This window comes from Rosa rugosa, chromosome 4 (genome assembly GCF_958449725.1).
Source record: "Rosa rugosa chromosome 4, drRosRugo1.1, whole genome shotgun sequence".
Lineage (NCBI taxonomy): Eukaryota > Viridiplantae > Streptophyta > Magnoliopsida > Rosales > Rosaceae > Rosa > Rosa rugosa.
This window is the reverse complement of record NC_084823.1, coordinates 33967376-33993167: the sequence shown is the minus strand read 5'-3', so window position 1 is coordinate 33993167 and position 25792 is coordinate 33967376. Positions and strand designations below refer to the sequence as shown.

At 38.6% G+C, this 25792-nt stretch overlaps 2 protein-coding genes and 1 pseudogene across 2 annotated transcripts; 1 reads left to right on the top strand and 2 right to left on the bottom strand.

Annotated features, from left to right (window-relative positions):
* Positions 1-7312: 7312 nt before the first annotated feature.
* On the top strand, positions 7313-14896 carry LOC133742899 (extra-large guanine nucleotide-binding protein 3). Its single transcript, XM_062170599.1, has 8 exons — positions 7313-8870; positions 8971-9108; positions 10106-10210; positions 10300-10479; positions 10877-11054; positions 11986-12233; positions 13699-13871; positions 14163-14896. The coding sequence occupies exons 1-8, from the start codon at positions 7902-7904 to the stop codon at positions 14755-14757; spliced, it is 2586 nt and encodes an 861-aa protein (XP_062026583.1). The 5' UTR covers positions 7313-7901; the 3' UTR covers positions 14758-14896.
* A 727-nt stretch (positions 14897-15623) lies between these two features.
* On the bottom strand, positions 15624-16707 carry LOC133744689 (uncharacterized; annotated as a pseudogene).
* An 843-nt stretch (positions 16708-17550) lies between these two features.
* LOC133745189 (26S proteasome non-ATPase regulatory subunit 13 homolog B) lies at positions 17551-23246 on the bottom strand. Its single transcript, XM_062173210.1, has 6 exons — positions 23012-23246; positions 21417-21863; positions 20299-20379; positions 19601-19797; positions 19391-19490; positions 17551-18101 (listed from the first exon to the last, which is right to left on the bottom strand). Exons 1-6 carry the CDS (start codon positions 23159-23161, stop codon positions 17916-17918), a joined length of 1161 nt encoding a protein of 386 aa, XP_062029194.1. The 5' UTR covers positions 23162-23246; the 3' UTR covers positions 17551-17915.
* Positions 23247-25792: the final 2546 nt, after the last annotated feature.

The following is a 25792-nucleotide window of genomic DNA, read 5'->3' as shown; positions in this document are numbered from 1 at the left end:
TTTAATACAAAAATAAATTCAAAATAATCTGATTTGGAATTTCCTTAAACTAAATTCATTGAATATTATGATATAGTTATTACTTGATCTTCCAACCCAAAACCCTTGAAATCCTTCTTTTAGCAAATTCAAAAGGATTTTAGCAATATATCAAGATCGAAAACCTTTGATTAATTTTGGTGAATGAGAGACCTACTCATAAGATAGCAATATCATGTGATTTTGATTCATTCTTCTTCTCATGATTAAAGATAAAGATAAAAAGTAAAGTAACAAATTGTTGTATCTCATTTTTTTTTTGGTCTAAAGAGTAATTCATTAAGGGACAAGCCCAAAGAGCCCAGCAAAAACTGTGGCTCAGAAAATACAACCTGGGAAGGCAAAGGATCTCCTTCATCTAAGTCAAAACATGAAATAGAAAGGGAAAGAGAATCCCGACAAAATTACAGAGGAAAGCAAAAAAAAGCAACCTCACGGCGGCATGCCCCCCATCGGAGGACATGGTAGTCCATCATTTCTCAAGACAAGGGACAAAGAAGGTGGTGGCCTATTAGCCAGTCCGTTGAGACCCACCCTCGACATGGCAAGCGATGCTACAGAGTGTGCAGCCGAGTTGGCTTCACGGGGAATCCATTCCCAGGTAACAGCTTCGAAAAACTTGCTTCTCTTGTGTATTTCATCAATGATGGGGAGAATCTTCCAGCTCCTATTGTCAATTGGCGAATTTAGGGCTTTTATCACCAACTGTGAATCTGACCGGAAAGTAACCCTCTTTAAATTGAGTTGTTCAGCAGTGATTACACCCAGGCGGATCGCTTGTGCCTCGGCAATCTCTACAGTTCCACAGACAGTCTTCTCGGAAAATTCTCCGACCACTCTGCCCATCCCGTCACTATGAATCACTCCCAATCCTCCGAGATTAGGCTGGGTCCAGGCCGCATCACAGTTGATCGTCACATATCCCAGGGGGGAGGGTTCCAGGTACCACCTGCAGAGGAGATAGCTACCCTATGGTTGCAAGTGATAGAGTTTGCGTCCCAGAACTCATAGGCGAGCTTGCTGCCAAATCGAATCACCTAAAGGGTGCACAGTTGCTTTTTTTGGTATATCATATCACATCGAGCCCTCCATATGGCCCAGCACATGCAACTAATCAAAGTGAGTAACCATTTTTTCTCTGTAGTAGTAGATATGGTTTCCTTCATTGACAGTAACCAAGTGTCAAGATTTCTGATTCTCTGTTTTTCAATTTTGATGCCCAAAGGTGACCCAAACCACACCTCCTTCACCCAAGGGCAGAGCAAAAGTGTATGCTCTAAGGACTCCTCAGAGGTACCGCAGATGGGACATAGCGGGGAGGAGATAAGTTTCCTTCTAGAGAGATTTAGGAAAGTAGGTAGTGCACCACTAAAAGCTTTCCAGAAGAAAAAAAACTTAATCTTAGGAAGAGTAGTTATACCCCATACCATCTTCCAGACCTTAGAAGTGACCAAGTGTGAAGAGCCCGGTATGATTGCTACTGGGGTAGTGGAGGGCTGGGAATGCAGCCAGTGATATCCAGATTTTACCGAGTATCTTCCATTTCGATTCCATGGCCAGATCAACTTGTCTTCTCCCTCCCCATCACCAATTGGGATGATCGAGATCTTTTCAGCTTCGTGAGGTTGGAGGAGATGTGTTATACTCCCCAGACTCCAGGTGCGTGTGTCCCAATCGATAAGTTCATTAACCATGATGGGGTCGTTGACCTGGGGAGGACCATTGGTTTGGATAGGACGGATGTCGGGAGGGTGCAACCAACAGTCCTTCCATATATTCACCTTGTAGCCATTGATGACTTGCCAGCTTGATCCCTTAACTATTTGGTCCCTTGCATGAAGGATGCTAGACCATCCCCAAGAGGCCCGGTAGCCCTTTTCAGCCTGTAGGAAGTCACACTTAGGGTAGTATCTAGCCTTTAGGACACGGACCCACAGAGAGTCTGGATTTTCGATGATCCGCCAGCACTGTTTCGCTAGCAGAGCTAGGTTGAACTGATTAAGATCCCGAAAACCCAAGCCTCCTTCCTCCTTTGATTTGCATAGCTTGCTCCATCCACACCAATGTAATTTACTACCCGTGTCAGATTCCCCCCACCAGAAATTTCCAACAGTCGAGTTGATCTTATCACAGACATTCTTTGGAAACTTGAAACAGGACATGGGGTAGGCTGGAATGGCCAAAGCTACTGATTTGATTAGGACTTCCTTTCCTGCAGCAGATAAATTCTTCTCCTTCCACCCCTCAAGTTTCCTACTAATGCGTTCCTTAATGTACAAAAGAGCTTCTTTCTTTGACCTCCCCCATATTGTGGGCATCCCTAGGTATGTACCAGGATCGTCCACTTCCACAAAGCACAAAAGGGTGCACATGAGTCTCCTCATTTGGATAGGAGTGTTTGGGGGAAAAGAAGATGCTAGACTTTTCTTTATTTATCATTTGTCCAGAAGCATTGCAGTACTCATTTAGAAGTCTAACCAAGTGCCAACAATTTCTTAGGGTTGCCTTCAAAAAGAAAAGAGAGTCATCGGCAAAGAAAAGGTGAGATAGAATGGGACTAGTGCGAGCCAACTTAACTCCCATCAAGGTGTGGTCCTGTATTGCAGATGATATGCGTAAAGATAAAACCTCACTGACAATTAGGAAGAGGTATGGGGAGAGTGGGTCACCCTGCCTTAAGCCACAGCTAGGGTTAAAAAACCGGCCAGGGTTGCCATTTAGAACCACAGAGAAAGAGACCGTAGAGACACATTTCATGATCAAATTAACCCACTCTGTAGAGAAACCGAATCTCAGAAGGGCTGCCTCAAGAAAAGCCCAATCCACCCTATCATATGCCTTATTCATATCAAGCTTTAGGCCAAATTCATGACTGTCACCCTCTCTCTTTAGCCGGAGATAATGATAAGTCTCATGGGCTAGCAAGATGTTGTCCTGTATCAACCTTTCCGGGACGAAAGCATTTTGGTTGGGAGTTATCAAGAGAGGGAGTAGTGTTTTTAGCCGATTGGCCAGAACCTTTGCAAGTATCTTGTAGGAATTGTTGCAAAGGCTGATCGGACGGAACTGTGAGGTTTTCTCAGGGTTGGGTACTTTAGGGATGAGAACAATGTGAGTTTGGTTTAAATTCTGTAGGCTGACCTGTCTCCTTCCAAAATCCTTGGAAGAATTACAAACCACTTCGTTCACCAGCTCCTAATACTTGTGATAGAAAAGCCCTGGGAAACCATCAGGGCCCGGGGCCTTTAGAGCACCGAGTTGTAGGGCTGCAGTCTTAATCTCCTCGAGAGTGAAAGGGGCGAGCAACTCATTATTCATTTCCGCTGTGACCATAGGTGATACACCACAGAAAACATCTCCCCAGTCCCTTTGATCATTTCTATGGAATAGCTTCGTGAAATAATTTTCAAAAGTAGTCCTGATATTTCGCTCACCCGATATCCAGGCCCCCCCTTCATCTTGAACTTTTAAAATACGGTTTCTCTGCCTTCTATGTAGTGTAGAGAGGTGGAAAAATCTTGAGTTAGAGTCACCTGCTCGGAGCCAGTTCACCCTGGATCTCTGCTGCCAGTACTTTTCCTCCTTGTGCCACAAAGACTCCAACTTTGATTCAATCACTGCTTGTTGATGGTCACTGTTGAAAGGGGCTACATGCTGTAGTTCCTGTAGTTCAAACATGCAAGCTTTGATCTCTTCTTTATTGCTCTTTGGGAATCGCCTTCTACTCCAAGATTGGAGGTTGTACTTGCAATAATTGAGATTCTTTTCCCACTGCGTAATGCTAGGGAGAATAGGATTACTGCACCAGCTGTCTTTAACAATTGAAAACGACTCTTCCTCGTCAGCCCAAGAGGCCTCAAATTTGAAAGAGGCCTTTCTTTTGCTAATAATCGGGCTAGTGTTAAAAAATAGGGGATTATGGTCAGAGCCTAGTCTTGCCAGGTATGTTAGGCACGAATTAGGCTAGTGAAGGAGCCAATCTTGGCAGATGAGACATCTATCTAATCTCTCTTGTAGAACAATGACCCCATCCTCTTTCCGGGCCCAGGTGAATTTTTGTCCCTTGAAACCAATATCCAGCAGGGAGTTAGTAGACAAAAAGTTGTTTAGATACCTTCTTCTGTTTGGGTCCCAAGGGGCTCTGCCCTCTCTCTCGTAGTGGAAAAGCATCTCGTTTAGGTCCCCAATCACCAGCCAAGGTCGACCATCATTGCTCCCTTTATTTTCCCACTGTCCCCAGAAACTACCCTTCTCCGCATGGTATGGGGGGCCATACATCCACGTTACTCTAACAACCACCCCCGAATCAGGTAGTGTAATGTTCGAATCGATGAAGTGATTCGAGAAATCATTGACCACCACCTTGTACTCGTCTTTCCACCAAAGGCACAGGCCTCCCGCTGAGTTGATAGGGTTAACTGTAAACTCATGGCCAAAGCCTAGTTGAGTTCGAATGCTGTTGACGTAATTGTAACACTTGTGAGTCTCTGAAAGAAAAATAAAATCTGGCTTGTGGGAGTGGGTAATCTCCCTGAGTGTTTGTACTGTCAAAGGCTTCCCCAAGCCTTGACAGTTCCAAGCCAGACAATTCATTGGGGCCTTGCAGCTGCACTGGGCCAGCCGCCACAACCCTGGAGGTGGGTCAAATCCTCCATACCTTTAGTCTCAGTATCAGAACCACTCACAGTGCATGCCTGTTCTATCATTGTAATGACCCCCTGACTATTGACAAGAGTCATCACCACTTCCTCCACTGTATCGAGATGCTGCTCACAATCATTGGAGCCTTTACCTCTGCCTCTTTTTCCCCTTCCTCTTCCTCTGGCTCTTCCGCCACCTTGAGAAAGGCGGAGGCCCAGACCCTGCACTACTTTTGGCTTCTTTGGGGTATTCTTGGCAGGAGTACAGGTAGTGCCTTTGTTTTTCCTTTTTAAAATTTTTTCACTTGGGAACTGGTCTTGATCATTGACAGGTGGATTGTTGTTGACAGATGTATCTAGTTCCACTAGTTTCACAGAGGAGGCATGAAGGGTCTGGACAGTAAAGTTATCTAGGGTAGCTGGAACTGGAAAGAAAGGGTTGGCTTGTAGAAAATCCTCTTTCTCACTGAAAGCCCAAGGAAGTATCACCTCAGGGTCGGCCCACGATCCATGGTTTAAGCTCAGCCCATTAAAAGCTCTTGAGACACTTCCATTACGATACATTGCCCCATGTGCATCGGGGTCAAACATGTCAGGTCCTCCTCTCTGATACCTTGGTTTTGGTATCACCACAGTGTTCAGACGGTCAGTTTGCTTTCTCTTGCTGGCAAGCGAAGTGCTGTCACTATCCAGTGTTGAGATGTGTGCCTCCCTTAGTTTGTCAGTACTCTCAAGTCCCTTTCTGCCAACGTTCAAATTTGGGAGAGCCTCTGAATCACCTACTTTCCGGCTAAAGACGCCGGAAGTCGGAGCGTAGGGAAATTCGAGTGGGAATGAAGCTTGAGTATGCATTGGCTTTTGGGGGGACTCTGCAATAAGGGAACTATCATAGACTACCCCAAGTTGGATTAACAGAGGATTTACCTGATATTTGCATGAGGTATTGGAGTGCCCAAGTCTCCCACAGTGATAACAGAAAGCTCTGAGTCCTTCATACTTGAGCCGGATCCTGGATACTTGAGATGTTTTCCGGGGGAGTTGGACAAAAGTAGCCAGTGGACGCCTAGTATCAAAATCTACTCGCATCCGGAGATATCCCCTGATACCAACCACTTTGGGATCTTCAACTTCCAGGACTGAACCCAATAACTCACCAAGCTTTCTCCCATTGATTACTGTTAGTTGGTAAAGGGGAATGCCATGAGCCTGGATCCAGTACGTGGCTCGGTTTGTGTCGATGTCGTCTATAGAGTGGAAATGTGGCCAGTGCCTAACTGAGAAACAGTATCCCTTTATGTTCCAGGGACTCTCATCAATCAGTTTGCTGGCCAATTTTTCTGAACCGACAGAAATTGAGAAAGTATTCTTTTTGACACGGATAATACGGATTTGGCCAAGGGATCTCCACATTCCCATAAGAATTGCTTTAACACCGCCCAGGCCTGGTTCCTCATCGGCAGTGAGTATTCCCAGAAGACTAATACCAGCCTCCAAATCCAGGAAATCCGCTGTATCCTCGAAACATATGGACATTGCCTCAATGATACCCTCATCTTCAAAGGGTAAATCAAAGGTTGGGTGAGATGATGAAGCCATAATGACTCGTATAAAAGGGAGAGACAAGCTCTAAATATACCACAAGTGGGTAAAAATGGGGGGACACACAGTCGGTGAGTTAGTAGGACATTGGTGAAAAGGATACTGGAAGGAAAAAAAAAAAGGATTTGGAGGGGGGGGGGGGTATGAAGAAAATTGGGTGTGGGTGAAACAGGTTAAGGTGGTAGTGATTTGGCCTTAAGATTGGATCGGTGTAGGGTATTGGGGAGCACAGGTAAAAGTGTTTGCTGTGGGGAAACAGATTCTGTTGTAAAAATAAGGAGGTCTACTTATCTTTTCAACTTTCAAGTATTTTAAAAAGTAAATTAGAGGTGTACTAAGTATAAGAAGTCCTAATAGCAAATTTGGAGGTCCAAATAGAACCACCCTAAAACAAAAACAAATGTCGCTAAAAAAGTGCCCATTTCATCTCCCTTTAAAAAAAAATCCCCTTGTTGTAAATGTAAATCAATCAATCGAAAAATACATGGTCGCAACTCGTGGGGTTGTTGACCATCGCCACTCATGACTTCCAACCAAAAGAGCCTCAACCACTCGCCCGCATAGGCGCGTGGAAGATCCCCAAAGAAAAAGATGATCAGTAGCACGAGCCGAACTGTCTTATCATTCGTCATTACTAGGACGACTCCTCATGTTGGAGTTGGAGTTGGAGTGAGTAGCGAGCAGAAGAAGATAAATGCCACTGTGAGATTAGCTAGCTTCAACCTGCGGGTCCCACCTCCCCTTTTCCTTTCAAAACCTCCTCCTCCTCCTCCTGAGTTAACATCTCATATCAGCTGCTGAGCTTTTACTGGATTTGTACAAGAAGAAGGAGAAGAAGAGAGGTTTACCCTTTTGGTCATAGAAAGCAAAATGCTTGGTGGGTTTTGAGCACAGATTCCCTTTCATGTTGTCCCTGTCAAGGTATATGACTTTCTCACTCTCGAAAGCTCTCAGCTTTTCTTTCTTTTTTCCTTGAAAACGATCTTTTTTTTTGGGGGTCCAAAGGTGGGATATTTACCATTTTCATTTTGTGGTGGGTAATCTATTTCTGTTTGAATCAGTCATGGGTGTGCTGGGATGGATTTTTGTGTTTTTCTATTTGCAGTTTGTTTTGACTCTGTGATTGTTTCAACTATTTGGACCACTACATGAGTTAAAAAGGTGGGCTTTATGGGTTCCGAGCTTTTAAAATTTGTATTATTTGCCAAGTTAGCTGCTTGGTTTTGACTGGAATTTGATCCAATCTAAATGGGTTTTGCTTGAAACTTATTATTGGACTTTCTCAAGAATCTGGTCGCATTCAATTTGCATTTGGTTCAACTCTTTGATTAGTTTCTGAATTCAAACTTGAATAGTTTCAAAGGATGACCACCGTTCGATTCCGGCTGCTCCAAGACTATTACTGGTTCTAACCTCCACCCCCTCATCAGGTGAACTGTTAGCACCTCAAGTTTTTTTGGTCTAGTATAAGCTGTGCTTCTTTATGAGGTTTTAGCATTAGGTTGTTCATGTAAGTCTTTTAGTTGGAGAATATAGAGGCATAGTCTTGAATGGTTTTGAGAGATTATAGTTTGACGCCCCCGTCGTTGAGAGGATAGAGAAATTTGTACTATAGAGGAGGGAATGGAGCAAATGGAGGGAGAGAGCTGGAGGGAATTGGTGAAGAAGATGCTCCCACCGGGTGCTTCTCTCCCTGATGATGCTTCTGATCTTGATTACTCCATTGCTATGGAGTATGAGGGCCCTCCTGTCGGTTATGATGTACCTAGGGTTGAACCTCTTGATGTTAACTCACGTGCAATCCCAACTGCAGAACCGCTATCTGAATCTCAAAGATCGGTTACCAATATGGGTCCGCCGGTTATTGAACCAATTCCTCTGCCAATGTCTCGTATTGCTGGTGTCACAAGTTCCCCTACTCAAAGTCCAAGGGTATCAGGAAGCTCAGAATCTGTAGTGTCGGTCTTGCAAAACCCTGACTTTTCTTCAGCATCACCTTCAGCTTCTCCAGGTTCAGTTCATAACCCTCCAAGTGTTCCACCCAAACAAGTTGCCAGTGAAGTGAAGCGAGCTCCAGTGGTCACTTTCAGTACTGTTGATAGGCCTCAGAAGAAAGAGGCTGATGTAGAGAAACCAGTTTTTCCACCTTATGTTGCGGTTTCAAAGGACAAGAAGAAGAAAAAAAGTAGAGTTTGTTACCGGTGCCGAAAAGGAAAGTGGGAAACTAAGGAGTCGTGCCTGGTTTGTGATGCCAAGTATTGCAGCAATTGTGTGCTTCGGGCAATGGGTTCAATGCCTGAAGGGCGTAAGTGTGTGACATGCATTGGTCAGCCAATTGATGAATCAAAGCGGCTGAAATTGGGTAAACAGTCGAGGGTATTGTCCAGATTGCTCAGTCCCTTGGAAGTCAAGCAGATAATGAAGGCAGAGAAAGAATGTGCTGCCAATCAACTACGGCCAGAGCAACTGATAGTAAATGGATTTCCATTAAAACCAGAAGAGATGGCCGAATTACTTGGATGCGCTTTACCTCCGCGGAAGTTGAAGCCCGGTAGATATTGGTATGACAAAGAATCTGGTCTCTGGGGAAAGGTGAGTGCATAATAACAACTCTTTTTCCAACTTCTGGAATAAATAATAAATATACTGTTATGAATCTCCTTGAACATCCCAACTTTTTTTAATTTGGCAGGAGGGAGAAAAACCAGATAGAGTCATAAGTTCAAACTTAAATTTTACTGGGAAACTTAGTTCTGAAGCAAGCAACGGAAACACTGAAGTTTATATGAATGGTCGAGAAATTACAAAACTTGAGTTGAAGGTGCTTAAGGTGAGCACTCTAGCTTTGTTTGATGAACTATTTATTCTTTTTCATGTTATAAGATGTGACCCGTAGGCTTGTGCTATACCACTAGGCACTAGGTTTGAGTGAATAGCCCCTTAGACTATGATTTTGTGAATTTGATGTTCCCTTCTATATGAGTATGCTTGTTCTGTACTAAGAGTATGATTTTGTGATGACCCGCTTTGGTGTTCTACTATTGCTCTTGTTATATTCAAACTAATTTCTAAGAGAAAAAAAAATTTCAAAAGCCTTAGAATGGTTATATTATTATATCAATTTTGTATTTATATGTGAACATGCCAGGCCTGTTGGTCACTACTTTCTCTAAGGCATTCATTGTATATGTATGATCAATTTTAAGTTAGATTGGTTATTTGTCCCAACTGCTTTCTATGGAGTTTGTTTGCATGTCCTTATGCACATTTAACCCTCTTCATAAGCTACAGGTTTATCAAAATGATTCTATCTGGGTGTTGCATAAACTAAAAACCAATTTTTTTCTCTGTTGGTCGTTTTGTCTACAGTTTTTTTTTTTTTTGGCTAGTTTTGGTTTGATGTAATTTTATCAAATTGTTATGTTATTCTAATTCATGTCTTACTTCTCATGGACAACTATAGTCTTAACTTCAATTGAACAGTTACTCTCCTGACTATCATCATTCATTGTAATTTTGCATCGGCTTTTACTTCGCGCTGTTCGTATCTTAACCTAATAGATGAACAGAAATGTATTGGAGCTATGTGATATAACTCTTTGCATGGTGTTTTACATTAACTGAATCAGGGTCACAGTTCACATTATATCCATGTCCCATTGAAGAGTCCTCAATATGTTTATGGTTTGTTTATCAGTTTGTTAATCTTGCTATGAAGGGATGAACATTGTTAAGCTTTAACATGATCAGTGCCTATGTAATATGTCTTTATTGCTTTTGTTGCAATGAATTTGATGTCTCTTCTAATATACTTCTTATACTGTCAGGTGGCAAGTGTGCAATGTCCACGTGACACCCATTTTTGGGTCTATGATGATGGCCGTTATGAGGAAGAAGGTCAGAACAATATCAGGGGAAACATTTGGGAGAAGGTACGTAATGGAAACTCAATTGATTTTTCTGTGTCCCTATATTCGATCATGGATTCTTTAACAGTGTTAATTTGCTTCTTGCTAGACAGGCTACAACTCGGTTTGTCTGTAGCCTGTTCTCTTTGCCCGTGCCACATGGTCAACCTCATGGACCAAGAGATGAGGCTAGCAATTATACCACCGTTCCAAATTATTTGGAGCAGAAAAAAATTCAGAAGCTTCTTCTTCTTGGCCTTCCAGGGTCTGGAACAAGCACTATCTTCAAGCAGGTACAGCCTTATCTTATAATTGATGTCTTGAAAGATTGTTAGTAAGGCTTCTTGTTTCTCTGCCCATTGAAATTTCATATCATGGGTTTGAAAATAGTGTCTCTGCACAAAACATTGACCATATACTGGTATTTGTTTATGGTCGATGCCTATCGTCTAGGGAGGTCTGCAGTCAGTGTCCCACATTTAGGAAAGAAAATCTGTTTCATTGTGGTTCACCATACTCTGCCCATTTGGTTTTGAGTCGAAACCATAAATTGATCTTTAAATTAACAAGCATTGCTTGACAAATTTTCTGTGTTTCCATTTCTAATGGAATTCCACTGAAGTCTCAAGTTTTTCGGTGGTAAGTTAGGTTACTGGTAATGCTCATTATTTTCTTGTGATCACTGGATAGGCAAAGTTCTTGTATGGGAACAAATTTACTGCAGAAGAGGTGCAGGATATAAAGTTGATGATCCAAAGTAACATGTACAAATATCTAAGCATTCTGCTAGATGGAAGGGAGCGCTTTGAAGAGGAGGCTTTATCTAGGATGGGCGCACATGGTTCCCATGATCAAAACAAAGCAACAGGTAGTTATATACAAATATGTTTGTTCAATCCTACCTCAAATTTCTACTACTGATTGCTTCAGTCCATAGGAACTATGTATTCCTAAGTTCGTAATTGCAAGCCAAGCATTATTGTTTATCTACTTATGCTTTGTACTGTTATGAAAAGTCGAGTAGTAATTTTAACAATGGTAATTTCTACTACGCTTCAATTTATTGGGACTTGCACATGCATGAATCGTTCTAAGTTTTAAGAAGTTACCAATACCAATGAGGAGAAAGTGCAAAGAGCAGCCTGATTTGTATTGCATCTGTATGCTTGTTGCAAGTGTCATGTCAACAGTGCAGGACATTACTGTAAACTTGCGTACTCTCAAACTGCCATAATGAGTTTGATTGTTGTAGAATTTCCACTTGGTCTCTCTTTTAGTTGCTTAAGTTACAGGTTGAAGAATTTAAATTGGTTTCTTGATCCTATACTATTTCATGTTATCGTCATTTATAATTCATATCATGTTCTTTGGTTCATTTGAATTTCTTTGAATATATCACTGTCAAAATGCTCTTCAATGCCATTTGTTTCCATTTGATTTGTTTGGTATTCTAAGTGTCTTACATCATGTTTGATGCTGTTGTACTCCCTATAGTCATCAATTGGATAGCATGTAGATAATGTAGCTGTTGTTTCAATATTACTGCCTTTTCTTCTCCAAAAATAGTTCTACCTATGAGTTTATATATGATATTAGCAGTTATTATGATATCAGTATTTCACCCAAGCGCATACGCACCACAAATCAAATATGTTTATGATACTGAGGTATATGCTAGAGTTATCCACTATCGCAAGACAGTTCTGATATACGGTATTACATGGTTAAATACAGTAATTGCACCAAAATGAAATATGTTTACAATATTGTGTTTGATTCTGATTGTGTACTTTTTTCAGGTGGTGAGGTTGATAGTGATGATACTAGTCAATGTATCTACTCCATCAACCCAAGGTTGAAGCATTTCTCTGATTGGCTTCTGGACATTATTGCTACTGGAGATTTAGATGCTTTTTTCCCTGCTGCAACACGCGAGTATGCTCCATTAGTGGAAGAGGTGTGGAAGGATCCTGCTATTCAGGAAACATATAAAAGAAAAGATGAGCTTCATTTCCTCCCAGAGGTTGCCGAATACTTTTTAAGCCAGGTATTTCCATTACATTCATATTCATCTCATTTAATTTGTGTAGTAATACAAACTGCAGTGTTGCATAGATCTTACTGCTGGTATTTTGTTAACTTTTTATTGATAAAAACAGAACCATGTTATCTTAATATCTGAGGTAACACAAGTTTGTGTATTTTGTATAAATTTTACTTTTGACATTGTATACATTGTAATTTGTCTTTATAATTCCTTTTCTTGACTCTGTGAGGGGAGGCATGGGCGGTCTGGACCAACACCAGTCCCTCTTGTCAAACCTATTCTTGTGTGAAATGTTGTGCATGCAGTTTTAAACTATGACATAAGAACAAGAAAGTTGAAGTAATTGAAGCGTTGCGAGTCACATCATCACCTAGGAATCTTTGTAGGTCTAAGTGGTGGAAGTTAGAATCAGTATTCTTAGCTTGAGTGCTGTGTCAGCATGTTGAAGTTTTATTAACCCTAAAAGAAAAATCTTCAGGTCATAAGTTCTTGCATTATTTATGTATTAGTTTTCACAGTTATCAACATTAACATCAATACAATGAAAAATGTCCCACTTTGAATGAGGCTTAACAATCTGTTATAAATCATGAACATATTCTTCCTTTATATCACAAAATAGAACTTTTCTTTTGAAGTATTATGACATTCAGGGGATTGAGGATCTGACCTCTTAGACAAAGATGAGACCACCAAATACCAACTATTTCATGCGCAGCCACCCTAAAACATTAGTATATTATAAAGGATGTTATTGGTTTTCCAGACAATAACTTATGGTGCTTTAATGTCATTGAACCTAGTATGTCAAAGAGAACTGATGCATATGCTTGTCGGAAGTGAAAGAATTCACCAACATTTTTTGTCTTTATTGTATGTTTTTTAAAATTCAAGCAGAATGAATGAATGAGGAACATTGAGAGAATTGCTACAATTAAGAATAACAACTAGAAGTGTTTTAGATTTTTTTTTAATTTTTTTTTTTTAGCATATAACTATTTTATGTATTCCCTCTTGCTTTCTTCTCTTAATATGCCATTCATTTTCATTAGAAAATAAAAAATAAAAATAAAAGAATGATAGCTAAAGCCAAAACTCTTGATCATTGAAGTCTGAACCACTAGAAAGTTGGAAACGAGGGAGATATGACGGATATAGGAGATGTTGGAGTTCCATGGGAGTTGTTAGATTTAATTTGAATGCATCATCTATAGTTGCTGTGGCAGACAATATTTGTGTATGTAGGTTACATTTAAAAAACAGGAAGGTTTTTCACTTTCCAAAACAAGAATTTGAATCTGCTGAACTAGTATTGAACATATTTGAGTAGAACTGCAAATGGGATGATGTATATGATGTGAATCTTTGAGATATTATTCTTGGAATTTTTTGGATATTAATGAAATTACCATTGAAAAGATGCATCAGTGTCAATTGTTTAAACAATGTGGTCTTATTCTTCCAGGCTGTTGAGGTATCTAGCAATGAGTATGAACCTTCAGAACGAGATGTACTATATGCAGAAGGGGTCACTCAAGGAAATGGCTTGGCTTTCATAGAATTCTCTCTTGATGATCGAAGTCCAATGTCTGAAACCTATACAGAAAATCTGGAAGCTCCACCACCGCCACTAACCAAGTAATGCTATCTTACTGTTCTGTGTATGATCTTATATGAAGCTTCATATAAAGCTTTCCATTTGAAACTAGGGCCTCTTTTTTACTCCTCCCACCCACCGCGTGTCACTTGAGCTAAGACTCACCTGTATACACATTGTTTTCTTTGTTATTACTCAAACACAGGAAGTACAAAAAAAAAAAAATTCAGGGCAATGACTCCATTACTTTATATAAGTCTGTTTTTATTCCATCACCAATAGATGTTTAACATGAAATCCTAGTTTTCTAAACTCCGTGTCTAATTTTACAGATACCAACTTATAAGAGTTAATGCCAAGGGGATGAATGAAGGGTGTAAGTGGGTGGCAATGTTTGAAGACGTGCGTGTGGTGGTGTTTTGCGTCGCTCTTAGTGATTATGATCAGATATGGGTTTCCCCAGACAGTAGTGGGAGCGGATCATTGCTTCAAAATAAGATAATACAAAGCAGGGAGCTATTTGAGACTATGGTCAGACACCCTTGCTTTAAAGATACTCCTTTTGTTTTGGTACTAAACAAGTATGATCTCTTTGAGGACAAGGTTAATCAGATGCCTTTAAGTACTTGTGAATGGTTCTATGATTTTAGTCCAGTGAAGCCTCACCACAGTAACCAGTCACTGGCCCATCAAGCTTACTTCTACGTTGCAATGAAGTTCAAAGACCTTTATACTTCTATCACGGGTCGAAAGCTTTTTGTGTGGCAAGCTCGGGCAAGGGACCGAGTTACAGTTGATGAGGGATTCAAGTACATAAGAGAGGTTCTCAAGTGGGATGAGGAGAAGGAGGCGAACTACTACGGCGGACCGGAGGATTCATTTTACAGTACAGATATGAGCTCCTCGCCATATGTCAGGCAGGAGTGATGTCAGAAAGATCATATTTGTATTTGTTTTACAATGAAATTTTAGAGTGGGTCTACAGATGGAAATAAGATTGTGTATTTTACTTCTGTAAACATTTACATTGATATATTGAAAGGGGCTTTTAAGTTGGTTCCACTTCCACATTGTGCATGCAATGGGGTTTCTACTTTCTAGGTCTTATAAATCTCAGTGAGTGCTTCTGTAGCTTTTCTTGAACATTTTTTTTAGGAGAAATGACAATTTTCTCTCCTACCCCACCTATCTCATTATGTCAGTGAAATTTGAACTTGTGATCTCTTTCTGGTGTCTGTTATTCTAACCAACATGCCACAACTCTTTGCTAGCATTCTTAAACTTAAAATATGCCTTTTTTTGTTTTTTTGAGAGAAAAACTTAAAATATGCCTTGAAAGGATGAAAGAGTTATGCCCATGACTAGTCTAACCATATGCTATTTTGAAATCGATTTATAAGCTTCATCTTATTCAAAACCATTTGAAGCGCTGACCACTACAATTTTTTGTTTGAGCAATATTTAGAGTTATTTGGTGGATGGTTATGTCATCCTATTAGTTGTAAATGCATATATGCTACTGTGAATAGTTCACTACGCCAGAAAATGCTTCTTTTTTTTTTGTCAGTCGCCAGAAAAGGCTTCACACGCTTCACATGTTGATGAGTAGTTGAGAATTATGGTTTTCAGTAGTCTGAGTGTTTATGCAGATTGGTGCCCATCTAGGAATTAATCACTCTCTCTCTAGACTCTTGTTGGCTTGAAAGTATAAATTCTAAGCATCATATATAGATCGATCATTAAACGAAAAATGGTGAAAAGAATAAAATTTCATCAATCATGTGACAGATGGTTCAACTGGATTCAATTCCTTTACTTATCTTAGTTGAGTACATTTTCCCTAGCCTGTTAAAGGCTGCAACTTTGGCTCTTCTTGCTTTGCAGCTTCCTTTAATTGGTGTACCATTGGCATGACTGGTAGCTTGTGATGAACTATATCCTCTGGAAGGTTGTGCATTATTGTTGGTGGCGGTGACAAATGAAGAAGCAATAGCTGCTGCTGGCTCATACTGCAAAGGCTTGCCATCCAACCGCCTCCCAGCTCCGGTAAAAGCGCTGAATTTAGGTTCCACAACTTGATCATCAGCTGATGCCACCTTGTTTATCGGAACAGATGCTGCATCAACAGGCTTTTCGGGTTCCTTACAGTCAAGAGGCGGTGCAAAGTCAACCTCACTCAGTAATGCCTATGGCATTAGAAGGCTTTGTTTCAATGACATCCACATAGTACTTCTTGTTTTCATATGGTAGCAAAAGAGTGTCCCCAGTTGTTAAACATGAAAAGCTCTTTAGTGCCATCTCCAACATAGCTTTTGGGTTGGGAATGTTTAAGAAGTCCTTTGTATGGGGCTGCAGCTTAACATGAGTGCCTTTCGGAAGACTCTTATTTTGCAGCAGCACAAGGTCTCCCTCTTGCAAGTTCAGATTCTGCATCATCCAATTAGGCATGTAAATGAAGCCCTCTTCTGCAGTGAACTCCCAGACCCCGCAATGAGAGACCCGAGATTTCTCAGTCTCATTCTTGTCAGCATCAAAATAATATGGTCCATGAGGGAAGTTCTATAATATATCAATATATCGATACATCAAGCAGATTTAGTTTAGTAAAGGGTAGACTAGTTTGATAGTTTGATATAGAGTAGTTCCAAACTATCTAGCAAAGCATGGAGTCAGTCTACATCTCAACTGAACTAATCTCTGTTTTAAAATTTAAAAAAAAAAAAAAAAAAAAACCAACAACAACAACAATCTAACTAATAAGTCAACCTGTTGAAGTGGTCTTCCCTCCAACACTCTCTCATTTCTAGGGCTGTAAATAACAAGCTCAAGTTCAAGCTCAGCTGTAAGAGCAAAAAACCAAGCTTGGCCTGAGCTCATAAACAACTCGTGCGCAACTCTGTTTTTATTACGATACTACTCGACCTAGACTTGAGCACGGCTCGCATGTTCGAGTATTTTTGCTTTGGGTAAAGGATGTCATGAGTATTGGAATCATTTCCCTTGTTCTCTAAACCCTAAATCCAAAGTGAATCGATTGGAATCATTTCCCTTACTCTTTACTCATTTATCGTCAGTACAACGTCGGGAAAAGAAGAAAACCATGGAGCCGAAACACGTTGATAGAGTTCAACAGGTTGCCCTTTATTAATGGCCAGAAACTTAGCCTAGAAGACCAATTTTTTCAATTTTCAAGATTGTTTATTACAGTTTCGCATGTTTGAGGATGTGCTTATAGAATATGGCGATCCGTCAGCTAGTAGCTGCATTTTTCATTGATGGACAACGTGGCAGCAATTTCAAATTGCTGCCTCATTACCACTTGCATAATCAAGAAAACCATTCACCCAGTTGTAGACTGATTGTACATTAGTGATAAACAATAACAAATGCACTTTCAAAGTGGAGGATCACACATCCATTGACTTGACTCATAAACTCTCGCAAGCGTACGAATCGTTGTCAAGGGAAGTATTTGAACCTTGATTATCGTACCACGGGGATTAGGTGTTGGACCTAACTGAGGTAATTGGCGCTAGAATAACTTAAAAGCTACAATGAAAAATAAAAATAAAATAAAGCAAAATAATATTCACAAGGCACCAAGCCTCGGCAATGCTCGGCTTAGCTCACACTAAGCCTAATCAAAGCCACAAACTTGTAGCCCAAATGAGTTATGCACAATGGAAGGTAGAATTTTGTTTGGGAGTTTTGAATTGAGAATTAACAGCCGAACATACAGTTTCATAGCCATGCTAAAGGGTAAACAGCCGTCTTTCAATTTGAACACACATTACGGTATCTAGGAAAATTTCCGAACATAAAGTTTCACAGCCATGCTAAAGGGTAAACAGCCGTCTTTCAATTTGATCACCATGTCTCTAGGCATGCTACTGTAGAATGGAATTAGTCCCAAGTGAAGTACATGAGGAGGAAATGATTTCAAGAAAAAGCAACATACAAAAGTAGGTCTAGGTGCTCAAGCAAATGAGACTAATGTTTCCTCTGGCTGCCTTGCAAACTTTGACCCCCCACTTTTTCGCTAAGGAAATGTTACACTAGGCAGAAAACATAGAAAGAGACATCACTCACGATGCAACCAAATCAGGTGTTTCGGCCTCGATAGATAACAAAGCAGTATGCACTTTATCCAACCAACCGTCCAGCCGATCACGCACAGATTTGATCTGTGGAATTCCCAAAACTCTTGGTTGCACCCAAGAAACATGGACTGTCCCCTCAACTTGATCAATTATTCCCTCAATCAGATGAACCTGCGGTAAACATGTCCTCTAATTATTCAACACACCCTATTAAATGAAACTTCTAACTAAAACACAATAAAATCAGGTATAATCTGTCCAAAAAGACGTCATTTGTTTCAGCAATATGAGATCCAGATACAAGTGAAAAAAGAAATTACTAAAGTGTCATACACAAGCAAAGGCAAAAGAATCCACGTTATGGTTATTGACATGAGACAAATGTAAATCTTAAGGAATACCTCCTACATCGAAAAGAAAATGAATTCAAAATACTGTTTGAGCTACGAAATCTAATATAAACTTGTTTTTGATGATCATCCTTTTCCTACAAAAAGGTCAAGACTTGTAAAGATGGTCATGTTTCGTGTTAAGAGTGTTCAGGTCTTTGGCAGTTCACCAAGACCTGACATTGGTCACACATAAACAGTGACCATAATTACATAAAAGATTTTACCTCAGGTAAGAGATGGTTACGCAAAAAGTGATGTATGCTAAACTACCCGTTACGCAAAAAGTAACGGGTTTCTTAAAAAGTCAGGAATCCACTTGCACATTTAAGTCTTTCTCCACGTTCTTATAGATGAAATCTAATATGCAACATATACACTACTAAACCATAGAGCTGCTATCTTATTTGGCACAAAAACCCACGCAATCATGTTTCCATGTGATGGCATATTGTCTCTACCCAACCATAGTTGTCAGTTGTGTAATTGGGTATTGTTCTTTCAAGTTAGGAACTCAATTTCCAAAGACTTGGTCAAGGGAACTTAATTTCACAAATATATATAAATGTAAAGGACTATGTACAATAATATCTCACCTATATACTACAGAAAAAAACATATATAATTATTTTTAGTCATTTCCATGTCATGTTCTCGTCCTAAAATTTAGAAGATTGGAAATTAAACTAGTGTCAAGGCTCCTTAAGAATTAGGATATAGCCAGTCCTAGTAAGGAAACACGCAACCAAGATATAAGCATATAAGCTGTGCATGCCTAATTATCATGTCTCACATATGCTGAAGTGACTGACTGACTCATGATATTCCCCAGTTAAAACTCTGTCTCCCACTACATTAGCTTTGTTTTAAATGTGTAATGAAAACTCTGGCATAAAACTCTTCATATGCATATTGGGGAGTGTGTGGGTGTGTGCACGTGTGAGCATTGTCGCCAAGTCTGACTAGGCAGAGGCTGTAGGACTCAAGTTTCCCTTCAAAGTGGGACTATTTTAATAAAGGACTCAAATGAAATGAATGCACTGTCCAAGTTTCAAGTATACAGGGACTCACAGAAAGGCTCTTCACAAGAAGATGCTCTACATCCTCGATCGAAAGTTTTGTACGCTCTGCAATGATACTCAAAGGTATAGTTCGATCTTCAGATGGCCGGCTGCAAGGAAGCACATACCAGTTTAGTTTTATAGTAATGCAGAACACAGAAAAATCCTTTCCATCTTTTCTATAGATTACAAGAAAAAAGACAATCTAGAGAGTACTAACCTGAAGATAATTTCCATCAAGCACAGAATGTTAATCTTTTCCAAAAGCTTCTTCTCGTTCTCAACTAATGCCGGTTGAGCACTCAGAGCAGCATTGTGCACACGGCATAACTCTTGATAACGTCCTAAATCACCAGAGTTGAATGCTTGAAGAATATAGTAAAGCCACTCTACCTTTGTCCCTAGAAGACTCTTAATCTGCAGAGTTGTTCAAAAACAAAAAATTTATTAAATAAAAGAAAATAGAACACTATATAGAAGCATAAAATCCCTGGTTTGCAACAGTTATGTATCCATGTTATATGCACGTATCATCATGGGTTCACGTACAGTTAATTTGGATAAGCCCCACGCTTCATAACTGTCTATAGTAATTCACATTCAACAGTAAATCTTTCAGACTAGGTTTTTTTTTTTTTTTTTTTTTTTAGAAAAGAAAAAAGAAGCTACTAAAGATGCAGTGTAAATGAAATTATCATTGATATTGTGCCTCACACTCTATCCATGCTAGGTTGAAAACACATCTCTTAATTTCCAATAGAGTTCGAATATGATGCCATGGTATTAGGTGCAAAAATTTGCAAGTACAATAATGAAACCACCTTCATCTTTACAGGGAACTCTTAAAAGTAATGGAAATTTAAACCATAAGAAGCAAGATATGATGAAAGAAAAAACAATCGGAAAATTTATTCTTACAATAGGATGGGCAAGTAGCTCTCCAAAGTTGTAGATGTTATCTCCCAGGAGCGCAGAAAGGGACAAATCAAATGCCAAATCCTATAACACCAAGAAAATGAAAGGTTAGAAATTCACAGCATGAAGATACAGAAGCAAAGTGTGTAACACTCAGCAGTTAACTTAAGTGAACCATACAAGGATTAAGTTTTACCAATCAGTGAATCTGGACGCTAATTAAAATCATACCAATACACATAAACCACATAAGGGATGCAAAGCAATCTTGAAAGAAATCTTTAACTGACATTTGATTGAAGATGGTCCACATTCCAGACTACAACTCCAACTCTACAAATGTTTCATTTACCAAAGTGACTGGATTTTCTCAACTAGCTTCTAGACTTTAAACAAATGATAATATATACATATATATAGGCATCCTCTTCACTTTCTTCAACCTAAACTACAATGAGTAAAATTCATATTCCAAGACTAAAGAGTTCAAAACCATGGGCTAACCATCATTTCACATTTTAACCCTTCGCATCTCAATTCACCAACTCAAATTCTCAAAGTATTCATATTCCAAGACTTCAGAATTTAAATCCATAGGTTGGCATCTCACTTCACATTTTAGACCTTAGCATCTCACTTTCACCAACTCAAAGTCTCAAAGTATGGTTACCATCTTAGTGTATCTTTTTCATAGTGACCTTAGCATTAATATTTCAGTATTACAAATACATCAGTAGGTAAACAAAATGATCTTAGCTGTCATATATTCTATAGGACAATCATGTTTTCAAACATCTTTGAAGACTTGGGCATGCAGTACCTTTAATCTATAATACTCAAACATAAAACCAGATTAATGCAAGTTAAGAGCTAGTGATTTACCCAAACTAAGCACAAGGAATTTCCATGAGAGTCTAAAAGATTAAGTGAACAGGAAAATTTAGATAAAACAACGTATTTGAGAAAACTGAAGATACTTAGATTTAAGAAACCATTTCATCTAGGTGTCAACAAAAGATTAGAAGCTTCCCAATAACATACCACCAACATAGTGACAGAATGTAACACCTAGGAAAATTGACGAAGAACATGGTTCATCTCCAAGAATATAAAAACCTTACCAGCTTAAATGAATCTGAGAGAGACTCCACTGATGTGTATGCTAGATAAAGAAGAGCGCTTTTGTAGAACTCAGCAAATTCCTGGCGGAACTTATAGTATTGAGATGAAACCCAATAATAACTGGCATACACAGATGGATCAATGTCAGTCATACTGTCCAGTGTGCTCTTTCCATCTTCTAGAAGCTTTTTGCACTCCTTCTGGTCTTGTTGCTCAAGTTTGAATATTGCTATTTGCATTTTGATGTAAAGGATTGGCTCCTCTATCCGTTGCTCTCGAGTGGCCTGAAGCTTCTCAATCACCCCTTCAAGGTAACTGATAGCAGCTTCTTTCTCTGGATACTGACGAGAGACAATAACTGCAAAGTGTGCAAGCTTCAGAAGGTTGATTTTAGTCTCGAAGTCTGTGATGAAATTGTGATATAACTGTATCAGAGCATCGCCAGCCTGATATAATGATAAGAAAACAAGTCAGGTACAGAAGAAAAATCTCCAGAACATAAAATATTAAATTGCCAATTGCCAACTGGAAAGCCTTCCGCGTCAAGACAAGCAGAACCCAGAGACCCATGAAAGTGCACACATGTCACTAGCAACAAAACCTCCCCTACCCTTTCAGTATCAAGCAATCATATATAACCTGATCCGCTCAAGAATTCAAAAAAGTAAAATGCTTGGCAAGTGTGAGTAAATGATAAGAAAGAACAAGATAAACCCTGCAATAATTGGCTTCATAGTTCTGATCAAAGTTACAGTTTCATCAAGTAACAGATAAAATGCAACCCTATTTCATTTAGACTTGCACATGTTTATAACTCAATGCAGTTCTGATTAGGCAAGTGTAACAATTAAACTCCTTGCTACACACCCAGAACCTATTGCCATATGGTAATGTGGAAGACAAAAGGTATAAATGCAATCAACACTACGTAAGAAAGCATGGCCAGGATAGAGTAGCCTACCTAGTTTCACTCATTTGCCCAACTACAATCAAAGATTCCTGAAACTAATTTCCATTGTTGGATTGGAGACACTTTCTGTCACATTTTTTTTAACACTGTGGTAGAGTATCACATGCCAGACTCCTTCCAAAGTTACACCGACAACCGCAAGAGAAGTATACCACAGCACCAAACAAACTTACTTCTAACACCTCCAAACCAACTAGTTTCATCCTTGGATTATGAAAGTAAAACTAGGATCCAAAAAATTGAAGGCTCCAAACAGAGAGAACTGTAGAACACATCAAATTCCCGAATTCCCAGTTCATTGTGCTCCATTCATTCAAATTTCCCAAAAGAAACACAAACTTCCAGTAGGGTTTCACTTAACGGACGCCAAATCCAAAGCTTCCATACCTCACAATTCCGGCAACACCAGTGTCGATCTAAACCCGAAGCAGAAAACAAAACTAGTTCCAACAAAAACCCATCTCACCATCCAAACACAAAAAACCCTAATTCAGCTCTAAAACCCCCCACACACATCAAGCGGCAACACAATTCAATTTCAGAAACCCTAACCCACCCCAAACTGCCTGCACACTCAAGCAACATAAAAAACAAAAACCCTAAAATTGAGCTGGGGAAACAGACCTGAAACACGGCGAGAGCAACAAACTGCTCGAGCTTGAGAGTGAGCTGGTGCCATAGCTTCTTCTGGTACAGATCTGCCAGCGAATTGTACCATTCGGCGAGCTCCGGGTGCGCGTTGCGCGAAGATTCTAGGTATTGCAGAGCGGCCATGGCTGAATCAGAGAGAGAGAGAGAGAGAGAGAGAGTTGGCTGGTGTAAGGCCTCGTTTGGTTTTAATATTTATACTGCGCTGCGATTAAAATAAACACCTTATTAACTTGTTCGGAAAGAAAAGAATTCTGGAAAATCTTAATTTGGGCTTTTTTATAATAATTGTGCATCTACTGACTTATAGCACACCCGGCATAACGGATCGGATCGGGTCGAGATAGGTTTTGTAAAATTGAGTTTGTTGTTATGGTAAACGGGTCGTGTTTTAACTTTTTCTTTTTGAAATAAAAAGAATTCAAACACGACTTTTTTTATTAAACAGATATTTCAAAAACGATCTTATCGTGTTTTTAGAGGGAGAACAAAATTATATATGTAATGGCTTAGTCCTCTTAAACGTGGCATAATGAACTATTACCGAAACAGTGTAATGTATTTACCGTTATAGGCACATAGATAAATACTTGCTATCAAAGATAGAATGCACATAAAAGAAAAATGAAAAGAATTTGCGCCTTAACTCTTCCATTCTCATTTCTATTGAAATTACAACCTTTCCTAACTTCGTTGTTTACCTACCTCATTTAGTTACTTTTCTTTTTTGAGTATTTTGACTATGAGTGTTGTTATTGGGACCTCCAAATCTGCTCACTTGACCTCACTCTATTATGAATTATTAAATGACATATATAGCCTATTATAAAATGACTATTAAGGACAATAATTATACCAAAAAATATTACATTGAGTTTCTATAGACTTTCCAATTCAATAATATTAGATTGCATTCTTTATTATTTTTCTTATCTATTTTTATTTTCCAATTTCACTACATACTCATTAAAGCATTCATATATATTTAATAAGAATTAAAACTATGATTATGTGACATAAAAATGTATGATATACATATTGAACGCATATTGGTGAGGGAAAACAAAACAAATCATATTATAACCTAAATCTAAGTCTATCCATTATATTTGCAAAAAAATAAACCAAAAATGAGCTAGCAATTAAAAAAACTAAACAAATATTTAAATAATTAATCATGAGGTACATAAAATAAACATTAAGAAAAAATGATTAATCTTCATTTTTTTTACAGAGCTAAAACAGAAAGAAAAAAAGTTAAAAAAAAACCACAAAATAGTTCATGTTATTTTCTTGTTGATTATAAATTAATTTTTAAAACTCAATACCTTGTGTTTAATTTTTTTTATTGAAAAAAATATTTATGTTGTCTGATTAAGGAATGGATATGTAATTAAGATTTATAGAGTAATTAATCATTGAATTAACTAAGTTTTTTTAAAAAAAAGATTATTAGTTGTTTTGCAAATTATATGAGTGAGGTTATTTGAGGAAATTCAGTGAGGTTTAGTGAGTAAATTTAGTATTTGAAAATTTGATAAGAGGTGTAAAAAGCATAGGAGGTCAAGTGAGTAAATTTGGAGGTTCTAATAGAAAAACTCTTTGACTATATTGCATTGGTCGGTCTGAATTGGTAATAAACATCAATTTCATAATTTAAGCTTTCAATTTTGAATTGAACTACCAATAATTTCAATATATAATCGTTCCCACTAACTTCAATATTTGGATTTTCGCTTTACCGATTATATAACAGCTATTCATTTTTAATATATTATCATTTCACTCTCTAAAGTGATCTTTTCCATCATTTCCCTTTAAAGTTATTAGCTTCACTTTTTCTAATATTAAATTATCAAAATTCAGTTTAACTAAAATGACAGTTTAATGTTATAACGTCTTAAATCTTGTTTAGGTCTATGGGGCCTAAACCTCTACTAAGGAAATACAATTAATTACAAGTCCAATTCCAGCTTGCACAATAAGCGAATCCTTCAAACAAAGAACAATTCTGTATCTTCTAGAGAAAAATTAACAAATAACACCCTACTCGCCTAAGCACGCAATCATGGTACAAACAAATATGAGCAACTCCTTATTCATAACACGCTTAAAATACTTATATTGCATTAGAAAATGTCACAACTATTAAGATGATCGTAATCACTTTTATTGTTGGTAAGTGCAATTCGAAATAGTTTTTGACATTTATATACTAGTGTTAGTTTATGTTTAAAAGACAAAAAAATAATATTATATTCATATATACATACAAATAATGTTTGTTTTTCTCATTCAATTTATTTTCAGCATATATTTTTCCTTTTCCATTTGAACATGTAGTATATTTCATTTTCTATTTGTTTGCAAATTAGACCAAACCTCTATATGGAATGGATGGATCTAGAGATTTTTTGATCACCTCATACAAAGAACCTGACACTCTAGTAGGTGAGGGTTGTATAAGCAGGATGTACCAAACTCTAATTCCAAATAAAACTGAATCCATTCTACCAGACTAGAACCCTGTAATGCTACTATAAATATGTGCTATAGAATTCTTGAATTGTATAGATGTTTAGAAATTTGTAGTCTTACTAAGTAGGCTTTTTGTTTCAAAGTGTTGAAATTACGAAGGTTTCTCTAGCCTCTGAAGAAGAAGATATAGATGGTGATGGTACTATAATGCTTGACCTAGACTTCAATAAAATCGAATCAATGATCTACCAGATGTTCATATATCCAGAAGAGTTGAGG

Bases quoted from the DNA above. Each gene is read 5' to 3' on its own strand.
- LOC133742899 (XM_062170599.1), top strand. From the start codon at position 7,902: ATGGAGCAAATGGAGGGAGAGAGCTGGAGGGAATTGGTGAAGAAGATG. The intron at 9,109-10,105 runs GTGAGCACTCTA...TTATACTGTCAG, and splicing joins TTGAGTTGAAGGTGCTTAAG to GTGGCAAGTGTGCAATGTCC. The intron at 11,055-11,985 runs GTAGTTATATAC...TACTTTTTTCAG, and splicing joins TGATCAAAACAAAGCAACAG to GTGGTGAGGTTGATAGTGAT.
- LOC133745189 (XM_062173210.1), bottom strand. From the start codon at position 23,161: ATGGCCGCTCTGCAATACCTAGAATCTTCGCGCAACGCGCACCCGGAG. The intron at 21,864-23,011 runs GTCTGTTTCCCC...TCATTATATCAG, and splicing joins TTGCTCTCGCCGTGTTTCAG to GCTGGCGATGCTCTGATACA. The intron at 19,491-19,600 runs GTTAGTACTCTC...GCTTCCTTGCAG, and splicing joins TTGATGGAAATTATCTTCAG to CCGGCCATCTGAAGATCGAA.